The sequence below is a fragment of the Filicampus tigris genome, chromosome 20 (assembly GCF_054856515.1).
Source record: "Filicampus tigris isolate MCC_2025a chromosome 20, RoL_Ftig_1.0, whole genome shotgun sequence".
Classification (NCBI taxonomy): Eukaryota; Metazoa; Chordata; class Actinopteri; order Syngnathiformes; family Syngnathidae; genus Filicampus; species Filicampus tigris.
This window is the reverse complement of record NC_141236.1, coordinates 6,795,137-6,817,177: the sequence shown is the minus strand read 5'-3', so window position 1 is coordinate 6,817,177 and position 22,041 is coordinate 6,795,137. Positions and strand designations below refer to the sequence as shown.

Sequence of the window (22,041 nt, the reverse complement as noted above, 5' to 3'; positions counted from 1 at the left end):
ATCATGGTGTACTACAACTGCTGGGAGTAAAAAGACAAGCGTGTTCTATGCTTGGAGTAGAAAGATAGAGTGGACTTTATTTGATGAAGAAACCACCGGAAAAATCTATCTGAGATTACAAAACAGGTTCCATCCGTTCCCACCTCAAGAGTAAATTTAAACATCATAGACGTTGGAATGCTGTAATGACAGAAGGCATCAGAGAACCCAGAAAGAAAACATTTTGAAGTAAAAAAAAAAAAAAAAAAAAAAGGACAGGTGAAACAGGTGAAGACAGCCCATTCAAAAATAAATGCAACCTGATGTGTGCCCTATGATCTAGGTGTGTTTATAATGACCAGAGGTTGATTACTTCCCAACTACAACAAAAAAAAAAAAAGTCTACTTGAGGAGGTAAGAGTACGAGGAAGAACAGGTAGTAAAGTTTAGTTCTCAAAACAACCAAGTGTTTATTTTCTGGTTTCACTACTTCATAATACATCTTAATGAGAGGAAATCTGGAAAATGTTTGTTTCATAACCAGTTGCTGTTCACGTACTACAGTGAAGTTGGAACAATTCCAGCAGTGTGTCACTATTGAAGTACACACATATACATATATATATACATACATATACATATATATATATATATATACATACATATACATACATACATATACATATATATATATACACATATACATATATATACATACATACATATACATATATATATACACATATACATATATAGATATATATACATATACACATATGTATATATATATATATATATATACATATGCACATATATATATATATACATATACATATGTTTCTTGTGAGAAAACAAGCAGGTTTAGGAGAGTATCTTTATGGCCTTCCCTAAGCCTGCCGAGGGGGGCAGAAAGAATCGTCTCTACTTGTCAACCACATGACAAACTATCATCATCATCATCTGGACGTGACAATAGAATGAAAAGGTTTATCTCGCAGGTGGGACCTGGATGTTATTTTACTGTACATTTATATTAATACTTTGAAACTACATTTAAAACGGAACCAACAACGTCATATAATCCATAGGTCCCCTTTAAATAGAGTGGCATTGTCCTTTTAAATAGTCTGCAAACTAGCATACAAATTAAGGACGCACTGATCCCAATAGCAGTATCGGTGACGATACCTTATAACAATGCTCTGATATTATGACACCGATACCACTACATCAACGTGACATATACATTATCTCCCAGGTAGGTGGGGTCAGAGCCATGTCAGCAGTGTGGAGATACTTTTAAGTAAACACAGATTACATTAAAGCCAACTGCAAATTATGCTCTGATGTTGAATTTATGAGTTTCTCGAGCCAGCCTTGCTCCCATCACGAAGCCGCGGCGGATGAGGCCGGGCAACGCATATGTCAATGATTACACCATGCATGTTTGATTAGACATTTTCATCACAATTCTAAAACGTAATGGGATTATAACGTGTCGGTATTTCGCATCGAGTACTCAAATGTACGTCCTTGTACTCGGACTCGGTTTGAAAAAAAAAAATAATAATAAGTGGTATCGGTGCATCCCTAATACAAATATAACCACTTGACAAATAGACTGTACAATCAAGCCTGCCTGGCATCCCAGCTTAGTTCATTTGCAAAATGAACTGCCAAAAAATAAACTTTGGAAAAATATAGTACTGTATGTCTTATTTTCGCTTATATTATTTTTACAGAAATAACTCAAAAGTAATTAAAACAAAAATACTTTACTTCCCTGCCTGTAATTAGACATGTTGGAAATACATCCTATAGTTGTATGCTGAGCATCTTTGCATAAAGACTGGAAAGAAAAAAAAAAACACATTTTTTCCGAACCATTTACAAGGGCGAAGACCGTGTTTTAGTATGCTTTTAAATCAAACGGACGCATTGAGGATTTTGTTATTGGTTTCCAGTCTTTAAGCGAAGATAACAGCTATTTGCAGTATATTTATATATTTATAAACTGAAAGACATGACAGCAGCGTCACAGTATCCCCCAGCATGATCGAGCAAATTCAATTCCTCTCACTAACCCAGGCTAAAAAGTGTAAATTGAAAGCCCTGTGTCAATACTTCAGTGTAAATACTCAGAATAAAAGCTGCTGTGCTGCTCACATGGGTTCGCCCAGATAAAAAAATATTTACCTGAAATGTAAAACTAACTGTGAAGAACAATATTTAACTCCAAACACCCCCGCAAGACCAAGACATAGACAAAATTGATTGGTATGTTTATCAGGTTCCATCGCTATCGCTAATGGAGGCTCTTTTGTGTACATTTCAGCACGTCTCAGAGTGGGTGTGGTCCCATCTGCCTCTTAATTCCCACAATGCACTTCCCTGCACCCCTAAGGTCAGCACACAAGTGTTGGCAGCTACGACAGTACAAAATAGACATCTTTGTTGAGCGATTCAGCTGGTGGCAGAAACAATCTGAATTGCTGAATTCAAGTCATTATTTTCCCCCCCCCACCCCCTCCCGACCACGGGACATGTACACCGAATACAACAAGAGCAGACAAATCAACAATATACTGTCGGTAACATCAAATCTTTTCTGTGAGGCGTTTAAAGTCACTCAAACAAATGTTTTATAAAAATGCTGAGGTGTCGTTATCAAACACCACCACCCCCCCACATCTTTGTTCATCCTTTCCCGACAAACCTGGAGACAACGTCAGTCCATGAAAGACAAGCGTGAAAAGCTGACGCCCAGTGTCAGTTGGCACGGGGGTTGCTCTCACTGTCTGTCCTGGTTATTATTATTGCTATTCTTGTTGTTGTTCTGGACACTTAGGAGCTTGTGGCTGTTGTTCTGTTCTAGTACGCTGTTGCTGAGCCTCAGCTCGTCCAGCTTCTTCCACAGCTCGTCGCGCTCCTGCTCCTTCTTCTTCTCCCTGAAAACCGCGCGGTCAAACCAGAAAAGTAAGCATTTCACTTGCTTTATCCAGCCCGGTGCGTTTCACGATCGGTAAAAATTTCACGCAAACACATGACTTGGTTCCGTTCTTCTGATTAGTCACGGAAATGTAAACAGGAAGTGCATTTGCGGTGAGTAAATTAAGTGGCACAAATAAACCACAAAGACGTTGTTGTTGACGATCGAACAGGCAACAATCACACCGGCAAATGAGAGTGCATCGTCAAAGCACAACTGGAACATATTAGCCTCATTAGCAACATGAAAAGAAGATGCTAACATGCTAAAACAAAATCCAACGATCTAATGCCATTTGGTACATAAGGATTTTCGATCATATATCAATAACAACCATCTTCATCATGTTAGCTGCCAATTTTAGCGCTAATGTTCTTGCGTTAATGCTGGCTGTTTTTATTATTTAATAAAATCTTTGCTTCAGGTCCCACGGTATTAACCAAGCGGTATTTACGATAATTACAGTTTTCAATGGTGGTGGTTTATCAGTAGACCTGAAACCATTTCCTCCATGTACTTGATATACTGAGAACAATGATACCGATGTTGATTGGTTTTAACTCACCTTTGCCGGTCTGATTTATAGGAGGAGGTCAACTCATCAAAGAGTGTACAGTTCATCTCCATCAGCGTCTTCAGCACATTATAAACCAGAGCTACGATAGTCCTGAAATGTAAAATTTTGAATTTGTCGCAACAACGTAAAACATCAGACGTAAACGCGGTCACTTGTCGGCCTCACAGTCAAAGTCATCCATCAGAATGTTTATGGACAATTAACGCATTCATAATTGATCCTACGGAATTTCATCAGTAGGTCTAGAGTTAACATTCAAAACAAGTTTCTACATACAGTATAGCAAATACACTACAAAGGAAAAACAAAATGTCCCAATTCTTCCTTGTAATGTAAGAAAAGCAACATCCATCAATGTGAGATTTTTACAAGTGACACATGACAACAAATAAAGCCCTTCAATTGTTTTCAAAGCAAGTTTTGCGTTCATGCTTCCTTATGAGATGACACCTCATGTAAAGTGGTTAGCGCCTTAATGTTAAGAATACGTACGGATTCCAGTGCTCTTTGGAGATTCTGTACAGGCTACAGAACATGATGGGGAGGACCTTGTCGATGTTCTCCTCGATGAGGCTGAGAATGTACTCATTATTCCAGAAGTACAGCGCTCGCTCTGCTACCTGTCAGGGCATATAGGAAGAGAATCAGTAGTAGTTTCATGTTTCCATACAGATCAAAAGGGGCTGACCGCTAATTAAATTTTTTTACCACAATGCTAAGACGGAACATTAAAGTGCGCAAATACAAATTTAAAATTGACTTGATCAAAACCTACCTGAAAGTGGGGATTGGCCACACATTTGGAGATCTGCTTGAACAGTGGCTCCTGGATTTTCTTGAACTGTGTAGGCTCAATGACATCTAAAATCTCCTCAATCTCACCCAGGAACATCACCTGTTTAAACACGAAGAAGTGAACATGAAGGCATAAGAAAAGCAGGCCGATGTACTGTAATTGACGAGCGTGTATTTTTAGCGACGTACCTCTTTCTGGCTGCAGGTCTTGGGCCAAAACTTCAGCAAGCCTCGGATCACCTAAAAATAAAACAAGACAACTCACAGGGGACTCCTTTAAAGTGAATAATGTATGTTTATCTTGGTTGAGTAGGTGGTTTGTAGCACCCACGACAGATTTTTCTGCAGCTTGACTAATTTTAGCGCTTCAGGATAATGTGTGGAGTGGGAAGAATGTTTTTTTTTTTTTTACCGGTTCAGTTAGTGTTGGATCCTTTTCCAAGAACTGGACCACACAGTATGCCAGCTGAAAGACAAGATAAGTGGTTCAAATTGATATTCCATGACAATACTAAAACAGCATCATCATGATGGCGCGATACACCAACTCAGCTATGATTCATTTTTTCTATTGTCGTTGCATAATTATGAGTAAAGGCCACACATTTTTCCTCATTGATTATTAGTTCCAAAATCCACTGCGTAGCCACTAGATGGTGGTGTAGAAACATTCTTACCTGAGCATGAAAGAGGGCCAGTCCCTTCGCTGTGTGTAACGGGATGAGCACCTTCATCAGGAACTGTTTGTGTTCTGCCTTCAAAGGCAGTGCAAAACCATTGATGATACTGTAGACAAAAAAAAAAAACACACTCATCATCATTCTGATGGGATAAAAGGTGAGGGATTATACTGAAAGGGAAATATTCCTTCACTGAAAGCAATTATATAACCAGAGTTCAAATCAAAATAGACCCAAAATATCGCAATCTAAAGTTGTTTTTAAAAAAGTTGACTTAAAAAGTAGGCATAGATTGTTCTACCTGTGTTGGCATGATTATACACTCACCTTCCCAGAATTTCGAGGAGCTCGGCAACTCCGTTGAAATGTTCAGTCTCATAGATGAACCTGCAAGTAGTGAAACAAGCTAATTGTTACGCAGTACACAACTCACTGAAGTGTACTTTCTTTTTTATTTTTTTATTTTATTTTTTTTTAATGGAGGCAGTGAAAGTAGATGTATGGGATTTGGCTCAAATGCTCATAGCAAATACTGCCACTTCCATTATGCTAAAAAGGTACTCTGTGGACTTCCAAATGATTGACAAATAAGTGATTCATCTCATGTTCAGTACCCATGCCTACACACTTGTGGTATGTACATACAGCGCCTGACACCGATGACACTATTTATATCCTGCATGGCAGATGGTCAAAGTGGGCGCATCCATTTTGCCACTCATGCCTTTTGGAAATGACATTAAGGGCCCCCTGTTTCAATCATCTAAATCCCATTGTCACGCGGCAACAGGAGCTGTAAAGAATCAACACGTTGTTGGGAATGTCTGATGCCTCCATCTGCACTTTGTACTTCTGTGTTTGAAAAGCAAGATTAATGGGTTTGAGGTGCAACAATTGCAAGGGCATTGCAAGAAAATGCAGAGAATTTAGAGCGTTACGTCCGTCACTGTTGCATGTTTGACGGTCCCACGTTTTTCCGTGGCTTTAAATGTAAAACGTTATATTTGGTGGACTTCAGGTTTCTTTTACACTCTACCATCGAGGCCTCCGCAAGACGCTATCGCCAGTAGTAGAATAACATGTTTAACTCACCGCAAGAAGATGTTGTTAATCTGCTTCCTGATGAAGGCTCGTAACCCGAGGAACTTTCCATAAATGCGATGCAGGATTGTCTTGAGGAAGTCCCTCTCCCTTGGATCCTCACTGTCAAACAGTTCAAGAAGCTAAAACAAGAGAGGGAGGAAAAAAAAGGGCATGAAAATGTCAGTTGTTATTCTTGATTTTGTTGGGTTATATCCACATAGTGAATAATTAGGGACTGTCATTATAAAAACCATAAAACTAATGATAAAAGTCATTTCTTTGGAGGAGGGAACATTCGGACTTTAAATGGTGGAAACATAGCTTCTGCCTTAGGGTTGGACATGTAAAGGCACCACATATTTTCCTGTTATAAAACAGGAAGTGTGTGCGTAGGGCGAAACAAATGTAGTGGATACACCTGCTATGTCACATCTACCGTATTTGCGGCTTTACACGTGATGAGTCATCATTACGAGGCATGGAGTTCAAAGGGAAATTTTAGGCTCGGCATCGTAGGGCAACCATCTTCCAGTTAGCTTATCATCTGCGCCTCAGCGATACGGTTGATGGTTTATATTTAAGCCTGCATGCATCCAATTTTTTTGTTTTTTTTTTAAAGTGACATTGTGCATGCATGCTCTTTTGTACTTCTGAGACCTCAGCAGCCGATCTTTTGGTACCGAGCTGTGGAGTAAAAATATTTCAAATTCTTATTTTATTGACATTTAGCTGAAGGCTTATTATTTTGGAAAATTACGCCTGACCACTGTCCATTTGTCGTTCCCGTAAGGCACTTGAGCAATGCATTCAGGTATGAACATTTGCTCATAATAAATATTCTTATATAATATTATATTATTCACCTCTCCATGCAATTCAAATGTGCGCCAAAGGGAAATGTCAATATTCAATCCCAGGACCCCAATGTCCATTTAAGCATATGACTTCTTAGCAGAGGTGCAATTTTCTCTGCAGCGAATTTATACATCTTTGTATATGTGGATTTAAATTAAGCAAACTAACGGACTGGTGCATTTTTCCCACGTCACACTTGCCACCCAAACCTCCATCCATCCAGCCTGTCAATTTGCTCCCAACCACAGGCCTCTCATCTCATCCTAAAGAGCAAAACAACAGGCAGCTATTTAAAGCTCCCCGCGACACGCTCACATCATGGAAAATCAGTCCCGGCACCTCTGATGCAGCCAAGCCAACATTCCAGGCCCTTTGGTTCCTGTGGAGCTGTGGTGCGAGGGACTCCTGTACACTAACTACAGTGCAGATGGTTAATAGTACTGGAGACAAATTCCTTGTGTGTTTTTACATACTCTGCCAATAAAAATGATTCCGATGCAGTGCCATTACTTAGAATTATGTGTGCTTTCCCTAATTTAACTTAAGTGGGGGCGGGGCGGGGTGTGTGGGGGGCATCGGATACTACTTACATACGGTTGCATTTGTAACGACAAAACCGCTTACCTGGAGTACAAACTTCTGATCAATGTAGCGTTTCGCAACACTGGGCCGGAAATCTGGATTCTCAAGGAAACGCAGTAGAAACTCGTAGACAAGCTGAAAGATTAAATAAAAAAAATAAATAAATGGTGTACTTTGATTGATTTCTGGTACTCGCTACAATGTCAGTGCAGAGATGCGCCACACTTAGCATCAAAATCATTTATTTTTGGGAATTCCAAAATATCGCTGTCGCCTCAACACAGCCCCTCCCACTGGGATGCAACTCTATTGAGGCATAGAGAAGCAACAAAATCATATCCTTACTTGGATATGCGGCCATGAAGCTTCGAGAGTGGGCTCATCCTCCTCCGGGTCAAAATCTGGGTTGTCACTTGGAGCAAGTGTACGGAATATGTTTGTGCTGATCTGTGGAAAGGAATGATGCTGTTAAGCTAGCAAAAATGACCACTATTTTTTCCTGATTGCAGCTCTACTGTTCTATGGAGTTATCATGAAATAAATACATTCCTATACATGTTAAAACACAAACCCTTCCTGTTTTTCAGAATGGACAAAGCACAATACGGGATTTTTAATACAGTAGCCATGGCAACGTACAATATATCCCATGTAGTGCTGACATGACAAAACCTGTCTAGACAGTCGACACATGATCAGCCTCCATTTTGTAATCCCCCTGAGTGCAGGGGTGTTTTACAGAGCATGGGAGAGGATATATAGCTGATGGCTCCTAATACATACAAACCTCAAACTTTGTAGTGGACACTGTACACCAAGTATGCGCGCAAATGACAGAATTTTCTAAATAATAAAGAGACTATTTGAAAAACTAGAGTGCCCCATCGCTACATTTCAAATTAAAGCGGAAATAAACCCAAACATATTTTTTTCAAGAATATGTTCTCAGCAGGCCCACTAGTTGAAACACGGCATTCTGATTGATATTGCGTTTGTGGAACATGAGTTAAGCAGCAAAATCCACCCGTTTTTAAGCCATCTCAGAGGGCGGCCATTTTGTCATTTCTGTTGACTGAAAATGACATCACAACTACTCAGGGCTCAGGTACCGACCAATCACGGCTTAGCTTCAGAAAACAGGTCAGCCGCGATTGGTCGTTACCTGAGCCCTGAGCAGTTGTGATGTCATTTTCAGTCGATGGAAGTGACAAAATGGCCGCCCCCAGAGATGGCTAAAAACGAGTGGATTAACTGATTCCACAAACGCAATATTAATCAGAATGCCTTGTTTCAACTAGTGGGATTGCATAGAACATATTCTTGAAGTGTGTCCAAGTGTCTCTTTAAGCAATGTGTGCTGACCATAGTGGTGATCTCAGGGTATGAGGATTCAACAAGCACTCCTCTGTTGGTGGACACATAGTCCACCAGCTCATTCAGTGTGGCCCTCTTGATCTCCTTGTTCTTCAGGTCCGTCACAGAGTCCAGGAAGTCAAAGAGCATGCAGCACTGCTGGAGTTTCTGGGTGAAAAGTTCCTGCTGCTCAGTGGAGGGAGCGTCTGAAATCACACAAGGGAAAATACAGAAAACTGATTGCTAGCCATGGAAATTCTTACGGTGGTCGTGCCACAGACAAAGCCAGCATTTATTCAAACATACATTGGATTTTTCTTGCAAAAAGTATGGTACATACAATACTTGTGAAGATATTGAGCCACACAGAGGCAGCCTTGTCACCCCCAGCTTTGACTGTAAAGCCTTTTATGGATTAGACTGTGAGTACGTCCATGGTTATTAAAGCTGTCCGACCCGGCCAAGCTATTAACAGCATTTGGAAGCCACCCAGACAGGCACACTGCACACTGATGTTATGTTTGGGCGCAGCGTAGGTAATCACCGTGGCCACAGGACAGCATCCTGCTGAGAGTAGCATCGCTCAGGCTTCAGTCACTTTGTGCAAGGTCAAACACTTTTAAGATGAGTTGAACGCGCTTATTCGTGCATTTTACAACTGTGGTAAGTAAGGATTTACAACAAAGCCAATAGCTCAAAAGTGCATGTGAATATTCTCATTCTCTCAGTTTTGATTGGGGCACGCCTTGGGAAATTGCTGGGTTTCCACGCCGGCGCTCAGGCTGCAGCTGTCCTACCTAGACGATGTGGATAAGGCAAAATATTGTCGAAGCCAACCAGAACAGACCAGTTGTCACTGAGAATCAAAAGTTAAAACAATCAAGTGTGTATGAATTGATAGCAAAACCGTGGACTCAGTGCTTGGACAAAATTGTGGATTGTGTCACATTGGACAATACAGGAAAATGGACTTAATGGATATAATGCAAACTAATTCAGAAAATAGTCAATTTTGTTTTGGGGGAAAAAAAAAAAAAAACTATTGCAGGTTCTCAAACACTGACCCACTTCGAGAGCCAATATTTTTTTCCCTTCACAATCAATCGCCAGATTTCACTTCTTACAATATTGGAGACAACCTCAGCGGATGGTTTTGACATGCGGCAAAGCACTTATGCAACTGTAAGGGTCACAGTGCTTCCATACTGACACTTGAAAAGGTGCGATGACCTGAATGTGCTTTTGCTACAAAACAAATGCCGCATGTAAAACCAGAAACACATTTGTGTAGAAAAACTATTTTAACATTTTAGAGAGGCATTAGTGATTGATGATAATAAATACTAATTATATCTAGAAATTGTACGAGACGAACAGTCCCTTCGTAACCTTAGGCCATTCTTAGAATTGACACAATCTAGCATCTACGATATATTACCCTCTCGCTAATAATTATTCGCAATGATTTAATTTTATGGTTATTTATGAGATGACAGATTTAGACTGTTGTTTTTCTGCAAACAATTACCACGGGCAACAGTCGAACTTGGATTAGACATGCCTACTTGTGTGTGAAAGCCATGTGTTTGAAGTTTCTTTGTGTCTCTCTAGACGGCTTTAGAGTCTAAAATGCATTTTTTTTTCCCCAACAATGTGATGCTATTTTTGCCTTCTAGATACGGATGCATTAGTGCACAAACTCCTCCGGGTGCTTCAGAAAGAAAAAGAAAAACAGATTTCCGTCAGAGTTCTGTTGTTGTGCATGTGGACTTTTGAGAAGACAAAAATATACCAATTAATCCAGCTAGAAGAAGTCTGGAACAGTTCTTTACACATCAATATGTAAATCTGAAGAATACACAAATAAAATCACTTGACCCTGAATTTAAAGTGATGTAGTCACACAAACAAAACAATGCTTGGCAGTCTGCACAAGACGTTGGCATTTCCAAAGCATTTCGTTGCACATCCCCAAATTGTACAAGTATAAACAAATGTTATTTATCATTATTAGGTGCTGGTTTGTTAGCAAAATATATACGCACATAGATATATTTATAGAGTTTTTTTTAATAGAATACAAGATTAAACATCACATTATCAGGATAATTCTGACCTAATGTGGGTCGACGTGTGTATGGCCACTGATGAAACATGTCTGGTCCGATAATGAACAACTGAACTCCTTGTTCCTAATTTCATGACGCAGCATGTTTTTGTATACGAGTCAGAACGTGTGAGGTGAAAGAGCGAAGTATTCAGAAGAAAACAACACCGGTCATAAACAGATATAGGAGGGATAAAGATTGTGAGCCATTTCTGTATTGTTATTTAAGGTCTACAATTCACTGTAATAATTTCGGAGTAACAGCGCATTAAACGCATCCGCTTCAAGTTCTCTCATGGTCTTTTCTCATGTCAAGTAGTACAGGTGAGGCAAGGCAACTCAACAAAATATTTGCAGCTGGGAAACATACCTTGGGGTAGAAAAATTCAGACATATTCATATGTCACTGAAAACACTAAATGGGAACTACTGGGAATCCTTACTGACCAAAGAAAAAAAGCTCTACTTCTAGCTCTAGTTGGTGTGATAAAAAAAAAAAAAATAAATAAATGAAGTTGGACAGGCGGATAAGATTCTTCTTTTAGTGTTGGCTCAAGGGACAAAAATGTGTGAAAGATTTCTGGACATGGTGATCAATTACTGCATGCTTGGGAGATTATTATTGAACATATGTCACGTGAGCAATTACTGCATACTTGTGACATGTCATATGTTAGCAGAAGCGCTGCGTGAGAGAATGTGGCTAAGTTATGCAACAATTTTCCATTTTAGCATCCAGTATTTCGGTAACCCACTGCAGCAGAGGTCAACCCCCATGGGAAACAGATATTCAATACGCCGATGGTGCATTTGTAGCACGGTGGCGGCTGTTGTTACAACACAGAGACATGAAGAAAAAAAAAAAAAAAAAAAAGTTAATCAAAAACTGCGCAGTAGATTACATTATTTCCATCTATATCAAGATATAACCTGCAAACACTTTTTTTTTCCACTTCCCCTTCTGCCTGTAATCTACAGTGTGAGGAGTTTCCCCGATTCATTTAGAAGCATTCTTATGTGGTTAACTTCTTTTTATACTACGATATGTAAAATTAGCTGCAGTGTGAACAAAACGTCCGACAATGGCAGTTTGAAACTAATTATTTAACTTAATATTTGCTATGGGAACAATTGCTTTTAAATTAGAACAGCATCACGGTAAAAACTGTGTTCAACTTTGTTTTGGTTTGGGTAATTTAACACCAGTTTATATTCATAGATACCAAAGACCTTTTTTGATGAAAGTGACCAACAAGCTGAAGATGTTAAATGTAAAGGACATGCTTTATAGGAGCATTACAAACAGTGGTAGAAATATTATTCATAGTTTATATACAACAAACATATTTACCGGTTTCTAATACGAAAGAAAAACTTAAGTCCACCGGTGTAAAAACTCCTTGACATTAATACCCGCCCTGTTAGTATCTATCAACATTTCACGGAACTTACCGAACCGGTGAAACCAAAACAAACTGCGTATGCTGGTCTGGTGACCTCTGAACAGTTTTTGTCTTGTACAAAGATGTCAATACTATTGTATGGTCTGTTATATTTTCCCAAATGTTTAACTCACCTAAAACGCCGAAACAGCTTGAGAGCTAATCTCAACCCGACCAGTACCGAACATTTCAACACTGAGACAACAACTTGGGCCTCGGGGCATTAACGTCTCTCAAGACTGAAAGTAGCAACGAGTTCAGTAACCCTCACTTAGACAAAGCATGAAAATGGTTAGGTTACATACATTTCAGTACACTCATCTTGTTCATAATCGATAAATGAATGATACAATTCTTCAGTGCAGAAGAAAGCCTGTTAGCCATGAAGTTCAGTTTGCATGTTAGATTCATTTCCGCCAAGGTTTTTGTATTGCATCACTCAACTCAAGGCTCGTAGTCCTTTGAAATACGAGTGTGGGCTGATGACATAACGGCAGCGGTTAGCTTTATAGTCGACGCAGACTTTCATGGGCACTGTTGTCGGTGGCGACATCTGTGTGCAAACCATTCTAATCAATGACAGGATAATTTGCTGGAAAAAAAAGAGGGTTTGAACATGATTTTGAGGAGGTGTTATGTTCAATATGAGCTGTAGGTTTAGCTTATGCGGTGTTTTGGTCCGCCCCACCCCCCTGAAAGTAGTGGTTTCGGAGAGGTGTAGATTTTGCAAGACAGAGATGATATCATGTGCACTGTAAAATCCATAAAGTCAGTTCCTCATCAGTTTCCAAACAAAGGACTGAATTTGTAGAATTAGAGTGACAGTCTTTGGAAAGCTAAGTGATACCACAAATGCACATCAAAGAGTTGCTGTACCGGTTCGATGGGATGTTTGCAGTTGTAGCGGTTGATCAGAGCATCTACTTCACGTGTACTGTGTTCACATTGTAAGCATGCTGGTACAGTCGGCGTTGAAAGCAGGTTAAAGGGTCAGCCAGACAAAGCGCAAAAGCGGATGAATAGTACAGTAGATATGCAAGTTATTTAAATTTTGCACTGTCTAGAGATAGACCGATATGATTTTTCCAGGGCTGATACCGATACCCATTATTATTAGTAGTCAAGGCGGCTGATAACCGATATTTGGGGCCGGTATTAATTTTTCGTACAAAAGAAAATACTAGCATCAAAATCTAAAAATTTTTTTTTCAGATTTGCATAATGAATGTAGATTTTCTTATTGTATTATTATTATTATTATTATTATTATGTATAATTATTATATTTTTGACAATATACATCTTTGTTATTAAATTCTAACAAAAAGTTCAGGGAGCACCCAGTGTCGTCAGCATGTCTTAAAAAGTGAAATGAAAACGTTTTAACAACTAGCTTCATATAGTTTTCGACAGTAAATTAAGTTCTCCAAAATTTCAAAATGACGGAAAATTCCACTTTCACATATCTTTGTTTTGATTCCAACCCAGTTTTAAATTGATTTATTATCGGCCATCAGATATTTTAAAAAGGCAGATGGCGATATTCATCAAAACGCAGAATATCGGCACCGATAACCAGTCTATCCCTAACACCAACCAATCATAACATTGCGACTACTTAATGAATCCAATAAAAAAGTTGTATCAAAAGGATAATGTTCAGTTTTAACTTCCACTGGCAAAGTATTATTTCAACAATGTATATTAAAGCCAATGTAAAACAGTTTACATTGGAATCACTATACCATGCGTGTTCATTCAAATAGTCTGCTTGGTACTGACATACAACCGCACAATTAATAAGGCAGACTAAGCCGTTGTCTCTGCCTCGAGATAATCCATTAATGAACATTAGACTACAGTGAAACTTTAGTGCAAGAAAAAAAAAAAAAAGTCTTTATACTGCACATCCTGTTCCAGTATTTACAGTCTTGTAGTCTCAACACTGAAGACAGATAGAATATCTGGCCAATTGAGCATTTAGGCCACGGGGATGGGACACTTGAACACGGCGCAGCCATAACTCATCCCTAAAGAGGTAGCATTTGGAATGGAATGCTCAAGTCCAAAACAAATGGCAACTCAACTACTTGCATCTTGCACCCACACACACACACACACAACTCGAGATGAAGGCCGCAGCATCATTTGCCCCCACCCCCCTGAAAGTAGAATGCTTTCACTTTGACATTTTCTCCTAGCATGCCTGCCTGTGTGTGATTTGCTTCTCTGTGCGCTTAAAATACAAATGGCTTCAAATGAGCAAAATCAAGAAAATACCTGGCAGGCTTGGTCTCAAGCACATTCCAGTAACAGTCTTAACTGATAAAGTTTAACACGCCGTGATCTGGTTTCACATAATCCTAAACGGTCTCATGAGGGCAAATTGACACTGCTCTTTTCAAACTGCCAGCACTTGTTTTTATTTTCAGGGAGACCGGAGGCACTTGGAAGATGAAAACCAAGATCTTCTGACCTGGCACCGAGGAGAAGCAGTGTGCCTCGTCCTTGACATTTAAGTACTGTTCAAAAGACACACTTTATGAGGTTACAAGAAGGAAACTGTGAAGAAGTCAAACTCAGATGTCAGCCACCCTAATTGGGATTGGCGGAAAACAAAAGAATGATAATTACAAATGGTGTACCTGGGATTCCTTCATGATGAGTGCACACAAGAATATGTAACATGCTCAGACTTACTATGGAGTGCACATTATAGTGGCCACCTAGTTTAAAGTGGAAGTCAACCCAAACATGTTTTTTCAATACGTTCTATGCAAGCCCACTAGTTGAAACAGGGCATTCTGATAAATATTGCGTTTGTGGAATAAGAGTTAATCCACTCATTTTTCGCCATCTCTGGGGGTGGCCATTTTGTCACTTCTTTCGACTGAAAATGACATCACAACTGCTCAGGGATTGGGTAACGACCAATCACGGCGCAACTGAGCAGTTGTGATGTCATCTTCAGTCGACAGAAGTGCCAAAATGGCCGCCCCCTGAGATAGCTAAAAAGGGGCGAATTTTGCTACTTAACTCATATTCCACAAAGGCAATATCAACCAGAATGCTGTGTTTCAACTTGTGGGCCTGCTGGGAACATATTCTTGAAAAAAAATGTGTTTGGGTTGATTTCCGCTTTAAGGACCCCCGATAGCACATTCCAACTCCTGTGTGCTTCTTAGGCAACTGAACTGTTGTGTAGTGTGTGGGGTTCTGGAACTAGTGTTCAATAGTGGCCGACTAGCATAGCTGCGATTCCAAATTAGAATCGTGGATGATGAATGGCGTCGCAACGTCATACGATTATCAGCCAATCAAAAACGCCATGTCATACATAGCAAATGAGCTTTCATGACAAAAATTACGTTTCGGGGTGTTAAGAGAGATCCTGTCGGTCGCCACCAAGATGTAACAATACAGCACAGTGTTCCCTCACTTTACCGTAATAGGTGAATTTCCGAAAAAAGGTTGACGATTGCGTGGGAGTTACGCTTCTATTAAGCCATGACAAACCCCGCCCACTCGGTTCCCACCCATCTAAACATCTGTTACACTTGATAAATGTAACTTTTAAAATGCAAAACGAAGAATAAATTGTAGCCCAAGGTAAAATCCTGGTCGATTAATGCGCCTTGTTATTTGTTGTGCAAAGCCGAAAGTTAGTTGCCATGACTACTGTTGCTTTTTCGAAGCAAGTTCCACAGGAAGTAAAAGAGTAGAAGAACGGTAACACACGTTAACGTCTTGGGTTTAGTTCCCCATTAAGAAAGATAGATGACGCTGGTGCCGTAAACAATTCTGATGCTGAATCATCGTGTGAATAAGTCTATGGCAGTTGTCCTCGATAGGCGGAGCCTGAAGCTTTTTCTGTATGGATCAAGCATACTATAAGATTACTTTGACATACACTTGCATTTTAACCTGCGCAACTTTTGGGGGCGGGGTTTATGGTTGTCTGAGTCAGCCTGAGCAGCTTTCTGGAAGCTAGTTTGTTCTTTGTGGTAGTAAATGCACACACGGAATACTCAGCCCAATCAAATCGTTTATTCAGAGGAGCTGTGCCGGTGGGAGTGTGAGAGGCTGGCAAGCTACACAAATGCATCCATTTATATCTTCCTACAACATATCTTCCACCAACACAGATAAAGCAGCAATTCTATTTTTTTTTTTTTAAATGTTTGAGGGCACAATTGAGCCGGCCAAAAGTCATTATGACTTTCACTGTAGTATGTTAATACTGTTGCTGAGCAACGCAGACAGTTTAGTTGACATTATTTATTGACTGATCATCTACTGGCAGACCTGATGGAAAAAGAATATTTCGTACCCGCTTACCAATCAATTGGCCAAATGTGTTCACGCTTATGTATATGCAAAAGATTTAGTACATTTGAATATTTATGTGTGCAAAACACATTTACATGGACAAAGTTTCTTTAATCCGAGTTTGGATTCAAATTATGATCGGATGCACTGTTTCCACGGTCACTAAAAATATTGATCCGATTAGGACTTGTGTGTTCACACTTCCGATTCGAACAAATTGTTTTGGCATGCGCAGATTGACCAAATATACCGGAAATAGTAGTAGAAGAAGAAGCGACTTTCGTGTCAACAAAACATTGCTCCGTCCATTTCTACTTTAAATGTTAGGTTATTTCGCGTTTCTTTCCCTTTTGCGCTATTATGTCGAGTTAACACTCCGTAATGGAGATACAGGCCAGTTCAGTCTTGTGCCTGCCACTTTCACTCGCTCTTCTTCTAGCTTGCGGAAATAACATGTATACCGACATCACAGACATACGCGCCGATTAGATTAGCAATCGACATAAACCAGCCTTCTGCTTCGGAATAAACTCTTGATCGGAATGGGCTTGATCGGGTCAGAATGTTCTCAATGTGGTGTGGACATGAAGCATTTTTATTGATCAGGTTTTTAATCCAAATAAATGTGTCCATGCAAACGTAGCCACTGACACACATCATCACTTCACAGAGTACAGGTGTGGCAATGTATGATAGTAATGCAACTCAAATAAATTAAAAATAATTGACACTGTCCCCTTATTAATCACTACATTCTGGTGTAAGATGAAGTCAAGTTTGAAATCAAAGCCTTGCTAAAAACAGCTCAGCAACTGAAATATTAACCTAAATTAAGAAGGCTACATCTTGAATATAAACCCTTTTCCTGGTCTGCTATCAAGGTTTCTGGTTGCCACAGCAACGACGATGGTCTCTGAGTGACTCATCCTTTTGGTGTCTATCACACCACGGGAGCTCTATGCACCCCAACCGCAGGAGAGCTGAAACATCTTCATAGTCCATCAGTAGGGACGCAAAACCTGACGTCGAAATAAAATGTCCTTGTCACTGCAAGGTTACTATAGTAAATATACTGTAGTGGAATTAATTACTAAGGACACTCCTAGTTTTTTAGGGAATCTGCTAACTCCCGAGCTACTCTCATTAATAAGAGGAAAAGCTCTGCAATAACACCAGATGAACTGGCAAGTCTTGCTTCAAGGACAAGTCAGCTCAAACATTTTCTTTACGATAATATGTTCTATGTGCCTCCACTAATCTAAACACGGAATTCTGATTAATATTGTTTTTGTGGAATATGAATTAAGAAGCTAAATCTACCTGTCTATTTCAGGGGGCGGCCATTTTGCCACTTGCTGTCTGTTGACTGAAAACAACATCAAAGTTGCTCAGGGCTCAGGTAAGGACCAATCACAGCTCTGTGATTGGTAAGGACCAATCACAGCTCTGTGATTGGTAAGGACCAATCACAGCTCTGTGATTGGTCATTACCTGATACAGTGATGCCACTGCTTGACCAAAATGATCTCAGATCAACATTTTGGTGGAGGACAGACAGCTCTTGGGTCAACGCCGTCCACAAATTGTTATCTCCATGATATGCTTTCAGTTTGCACTTTGTTTGTCTGTAAACACAATTTTCACCAGCTGTGAAGAGGAAATGACTCCAGAATTTACAGCTAGTGCGACTGCACAAAGGCAACGTTACTGTCAGAAGTCTAGTGTGTAATTATGGTATAACTCTGAATCATAAAGGCACATGCGTGTCATTAAACAGCACCTTAAAACAATTCAAAATAATGGAAACAGAACTTTTTGGTTGCACATCCAGTCACTATCATAAACTTTTGCGTGTACATCTTAAGTAACACTGTAACGGTCATAACAATTCACCATACAAGGGTAAAAATAAGTTAACCATTAGGAAATGAATACATTAAAAGTACATTTTGACGCTGCCTTGATTTTGATAACAAATGAGCAGGATGTAATCAAAGAATACCTTACGCCACTCTTAAAATATATATTTTTTTAAAAAAGCCATCTTAGTCTTTAATCTGTATGTGTTACAAAAAAAATGACGAATGCTTTGATCCTAGTTTTTACTAAATTCTTACTTGATTTGGTGTTTTTCTGAGTTGTTATATATTACCCCAGAATTTGAGTTCTGTTCTGAACTGATCTTTGGAGATTTCCAGTGAAGTACTAGTTTGCATGAACCAATAAATCAGTCGCAATACTACAATAACATTAAAGCATCCAACCCAACAGCACTATCATCATCGTTACACTTTATGCTACGCTGACTGACCCATATTGTCACTTTTCACTTGCTTACCATCCTACACGAAAGTACCCTTTAGAGGAGGTTGGGAAACCAACGACCTGTGGGCCATGTACAGTACATGAGCATTTGGTCTGACCAGACAAGCAATTCCAAAACGGCACAAAAAATGGACTGATGCTTACAATACATAAGACTAAAAATCAAAATGTCAGATTATAGGAAAACTGTTCCTTACCCTTGTGTGCCAAGGTGGCTTCAGTTGTAGCAAATACAGTGATGCTATGAAATACGAATGACCTGACACAAGCAGTTAGAGATGCGAGCCACTGTTAGGCCAATTTTTTGCGAGCACAGACTTGAGATACGAGCGGTATACAGTGGCAGTGAACGCAACTAACTTAATAAGCAACACTCTGGCAAATGGTAAAGAAATCTTCAGAAATTAGGCTTCAAGCAGTTTATTGTCTAGTTCAAGTGTACTGTCAAACTAAACTGCAGCCTTTCAGTTAGCTAGCATCATGCTAAATAGCGTCCATGGTACTGTGCTATACCACCAAGCAATGTACCGAACACAAACGGTGCAGCAATTCATGTAAACAGACAATATAACTGTACTCAGTCATATATTTTTTATCCTAGCCAAGACCGACTAATATTAGTGCCTTGCTGATGAGCTGAGTTTAGTTGCGATGTCTCAGTGAACAGTAATATTTGTCCGTCTGTCTTATAGTGCCCCAGGGTGGCCAAGGCACTGTTATGTTTTGTTTTAATCAAGTACATTATCAAGGAGTGCTATTCATTATAAAACAAACATCATTTTTATTGTTTTGGGGGTAAGGCTGGAACGGATGAATGGCATTCCTATTAATTTCAATAGAAAATATGATTTGACGTGTTTTCATGGAAAAAATTAACCTTGTATCTCGAGGCACCACTTTACACCTTTGATTCCCAGCCACTGTGCCACAAGACATTAGTAAGGCATGAAAGATCATCAGGTGTACTGGAGGAAATTATCTAATTCCAATTATCCATTCGTCCATCTCTGAACCTATGAGAAGGAAATTATTATTCATTTATTGTAAATAATATATTTGTCTATCTATGCCAGCAAAATAATGACAGGCAGAAAAATTCAATGCTCTTGCACAGAAGGTCCAACTAACCAAACCTAAATGGCACTTTTGTTGGAAGGTGTGCCTTGATATTTTTTGAATGCAAAAAATGAGCCTTAACTCAAATGTTCGGAAGCACTGCACTACATAGCCAGAACTGACAAATCCAAAGCAACAGGTGGTCCTTCGCATCTTTTAGAAGCTTCCTATCTTGAATCAGTATCTGTGCAAACTCATTTCAAAGTTATACGTCTCAGTTTGACACTTAGTTTAATTCAATAGTGGATGGAAGTCAGTGATCCAGGTGTGATTCTGAGCAATGTGCATAACCTGTCACAGTGATGGCCTATTTCAAATCACCCACCAGACCTCCATCATCATCCTCTTACCTTTGAGCTGAGGCAGGGACGAAAGCTCCACCGGGGCGATCTGAGTCCTGTACTGAGACGAGCTGGGGGATTTTCTCTGTTTCTGGGCCTTCCTCACCGACTTTCTCGTAAATCCGTCCACTTTCTCGGCTGCAGAGATGGCCGACATTTTGATGCTGGAGCCGACAAGAGCCGGAGGACGATCCGACGTAGCGCTCCCCGTCCGTCAGATTCGCAAAAACAAGGTCTTCTCCTCGGTGTGTTTCCCCCCCTCCCCGAGCATTCGCATCCGCAAAAATGTGGAGCAACCTGCGCAACTTGACGCTCACCTCCAGTCAAAAACCTACGACGTTACTCAGCGTGATCCGACATTTCTTGTCTGTGTTATGCTGTTTGAGGACGCTGCATCGTATGCGCGGCTTGCTGTTTTCCGGGAACAATATTCGACAGGCAAAGCAAAATAGCAAAACTACAACTCGACATAGCCTCTTGGTACAACCAACAAGTCACTTGCCTTTAAGAAACAAATGGCCGTGGACTTTTTGCCAACGATGTGTAGCTTAAATGTTGATAAAATATTGACCTTTTCCCCACAAATCCAATTGCATTGCGATAAAGTTGTCGAGAGGTGTGAATGTACGCGGCTAACAACTGTACTGCACAGTGCCTTGTTAGCTAACACGTACCTAGCATGACTAGCCTGTTAGCATAGCTGACTTTAGACGGACACGGTAGTACAGATTGCTCCATCATCAAGATCCGAGACGAAAAAAACTAGTGGTTCCATATAAAGCCGTGTGGCTCTTCGCATAATAAAGCCCAAAAAATATATATATTCGTGTTCACAGGCCGCTTTTAACGCCGCTGAGTATTTTCACTCGCGGTCGATGAAGTTCAAATTCCCTCTACGCCTTAAACACTTAAAAGTTAGCCGCGTGCCAGGCGTGTCACACGGTGTTAGTTGCGTCCCCTACCGAAACGACGATCGTAATTACCATTCGGCACCTCCTGCTAATGCGAATATTTTTCTTCGATGTGTCAAATTACCAAACGTCTGCAGCGACTCGGCAGTCATAAACAACCCTAGCACCACCGCTGTGTCGTTGTGTTTCGACCTACAGTACTGTTAGGTAGACTGACTGCATCGCCTGACGGGTTCTTGACTGACGCCCCCAAAAACCAATCACGGAAGAGCTTGTACAAAAGAGGAAACTTTTCAACCAATAGAATAGGATAACGAGAGGACCTTGACACGTGAAAACAAATACTGTACAGGTACAATAGTTTCCCGAAGTAGCAGATAGACGGATAATCGGATAATCTTTAACATGTTGCACTATTCTTGCATTTACACTGACAATTTTATGATAAAAACGGTTTCTTTTTGTACTGTTCAGTACAGGAGTGTGCAGAGGGAAGCGGGCTTTAGGTGCCTTGACACATTCCCCTTTGCCCCTCTATGCCCAAAGTGCCCCTTCTATCTATCCATCTATCTATCTAT

The 22,041-nt window shown here is 40.0% G+C and overlaps 1 protein-coding gene across 1 annotated transcript; it reads right to left on the bottom strand.

Annotated features, from left to right (window-relative positions):
- Window positions 1–51: 51 nt before the first annotated feature.
- ppp2r5a (protein phosphatase 2, regulatory subunit B', alpha isoform) lies at window positions 52–21,714 on the bottom strand. The gene is made up of 13 exons (XM_086018113.1): window positions 20,562–21,714; window positions 8,903–9,099; window positions 7,886–7,987; window positions 7,583–7,675; window positions 6,113–6,243; window positions 5,348–5,407; window positions 5,018–5,126; window positions 4,753–4,806; window positions 4,530–4,580; window positions 4,321–4,440; window positions 4,038–4,165; window positions 3,534–3,635; window positions 52–2,927 (listed from the first exon to the last, which is right to left on the bottom strand). Exons 1-13 carry the CDS (start codon window positions 20,707–20,709, stop codon window positions 2,771–2,773), a joined length of 1,452 nt encoding a protein of 483 aa, XP_085874239.1. The 5' UTR covers window positions 20,710–21,714; the 3' UTR covers window positions 52–2,770.
- Window positions 21,715–22,041: the final 327 nt, after the last annotated feature.

Bases quoted from the DNA above. Each gene is read 5' to 3' on its own strand.
- ppp2r5a (XM_086018113.1), bottom strand. From the start codon at position 20,709: ATGTCGGCCATCTCTGCAGCCGAGAAAGTGGACGGATTTACGAGAAAG. The intron at 5,408-6,112 runs GTGAGTTAAACA...CACTACTTGCAG, and splicing joins ATTAACAACATCTTCTTGCG to GTTCATCTATGAGACTGAAC. The intron at 4,807-5,017 runs GTAAGAATGTTT...CTTGTCTTTCAG, and splicing joins TGGCCCTCTTTCATGCTCAG to CTGGCATACTGTGTGGTCCA.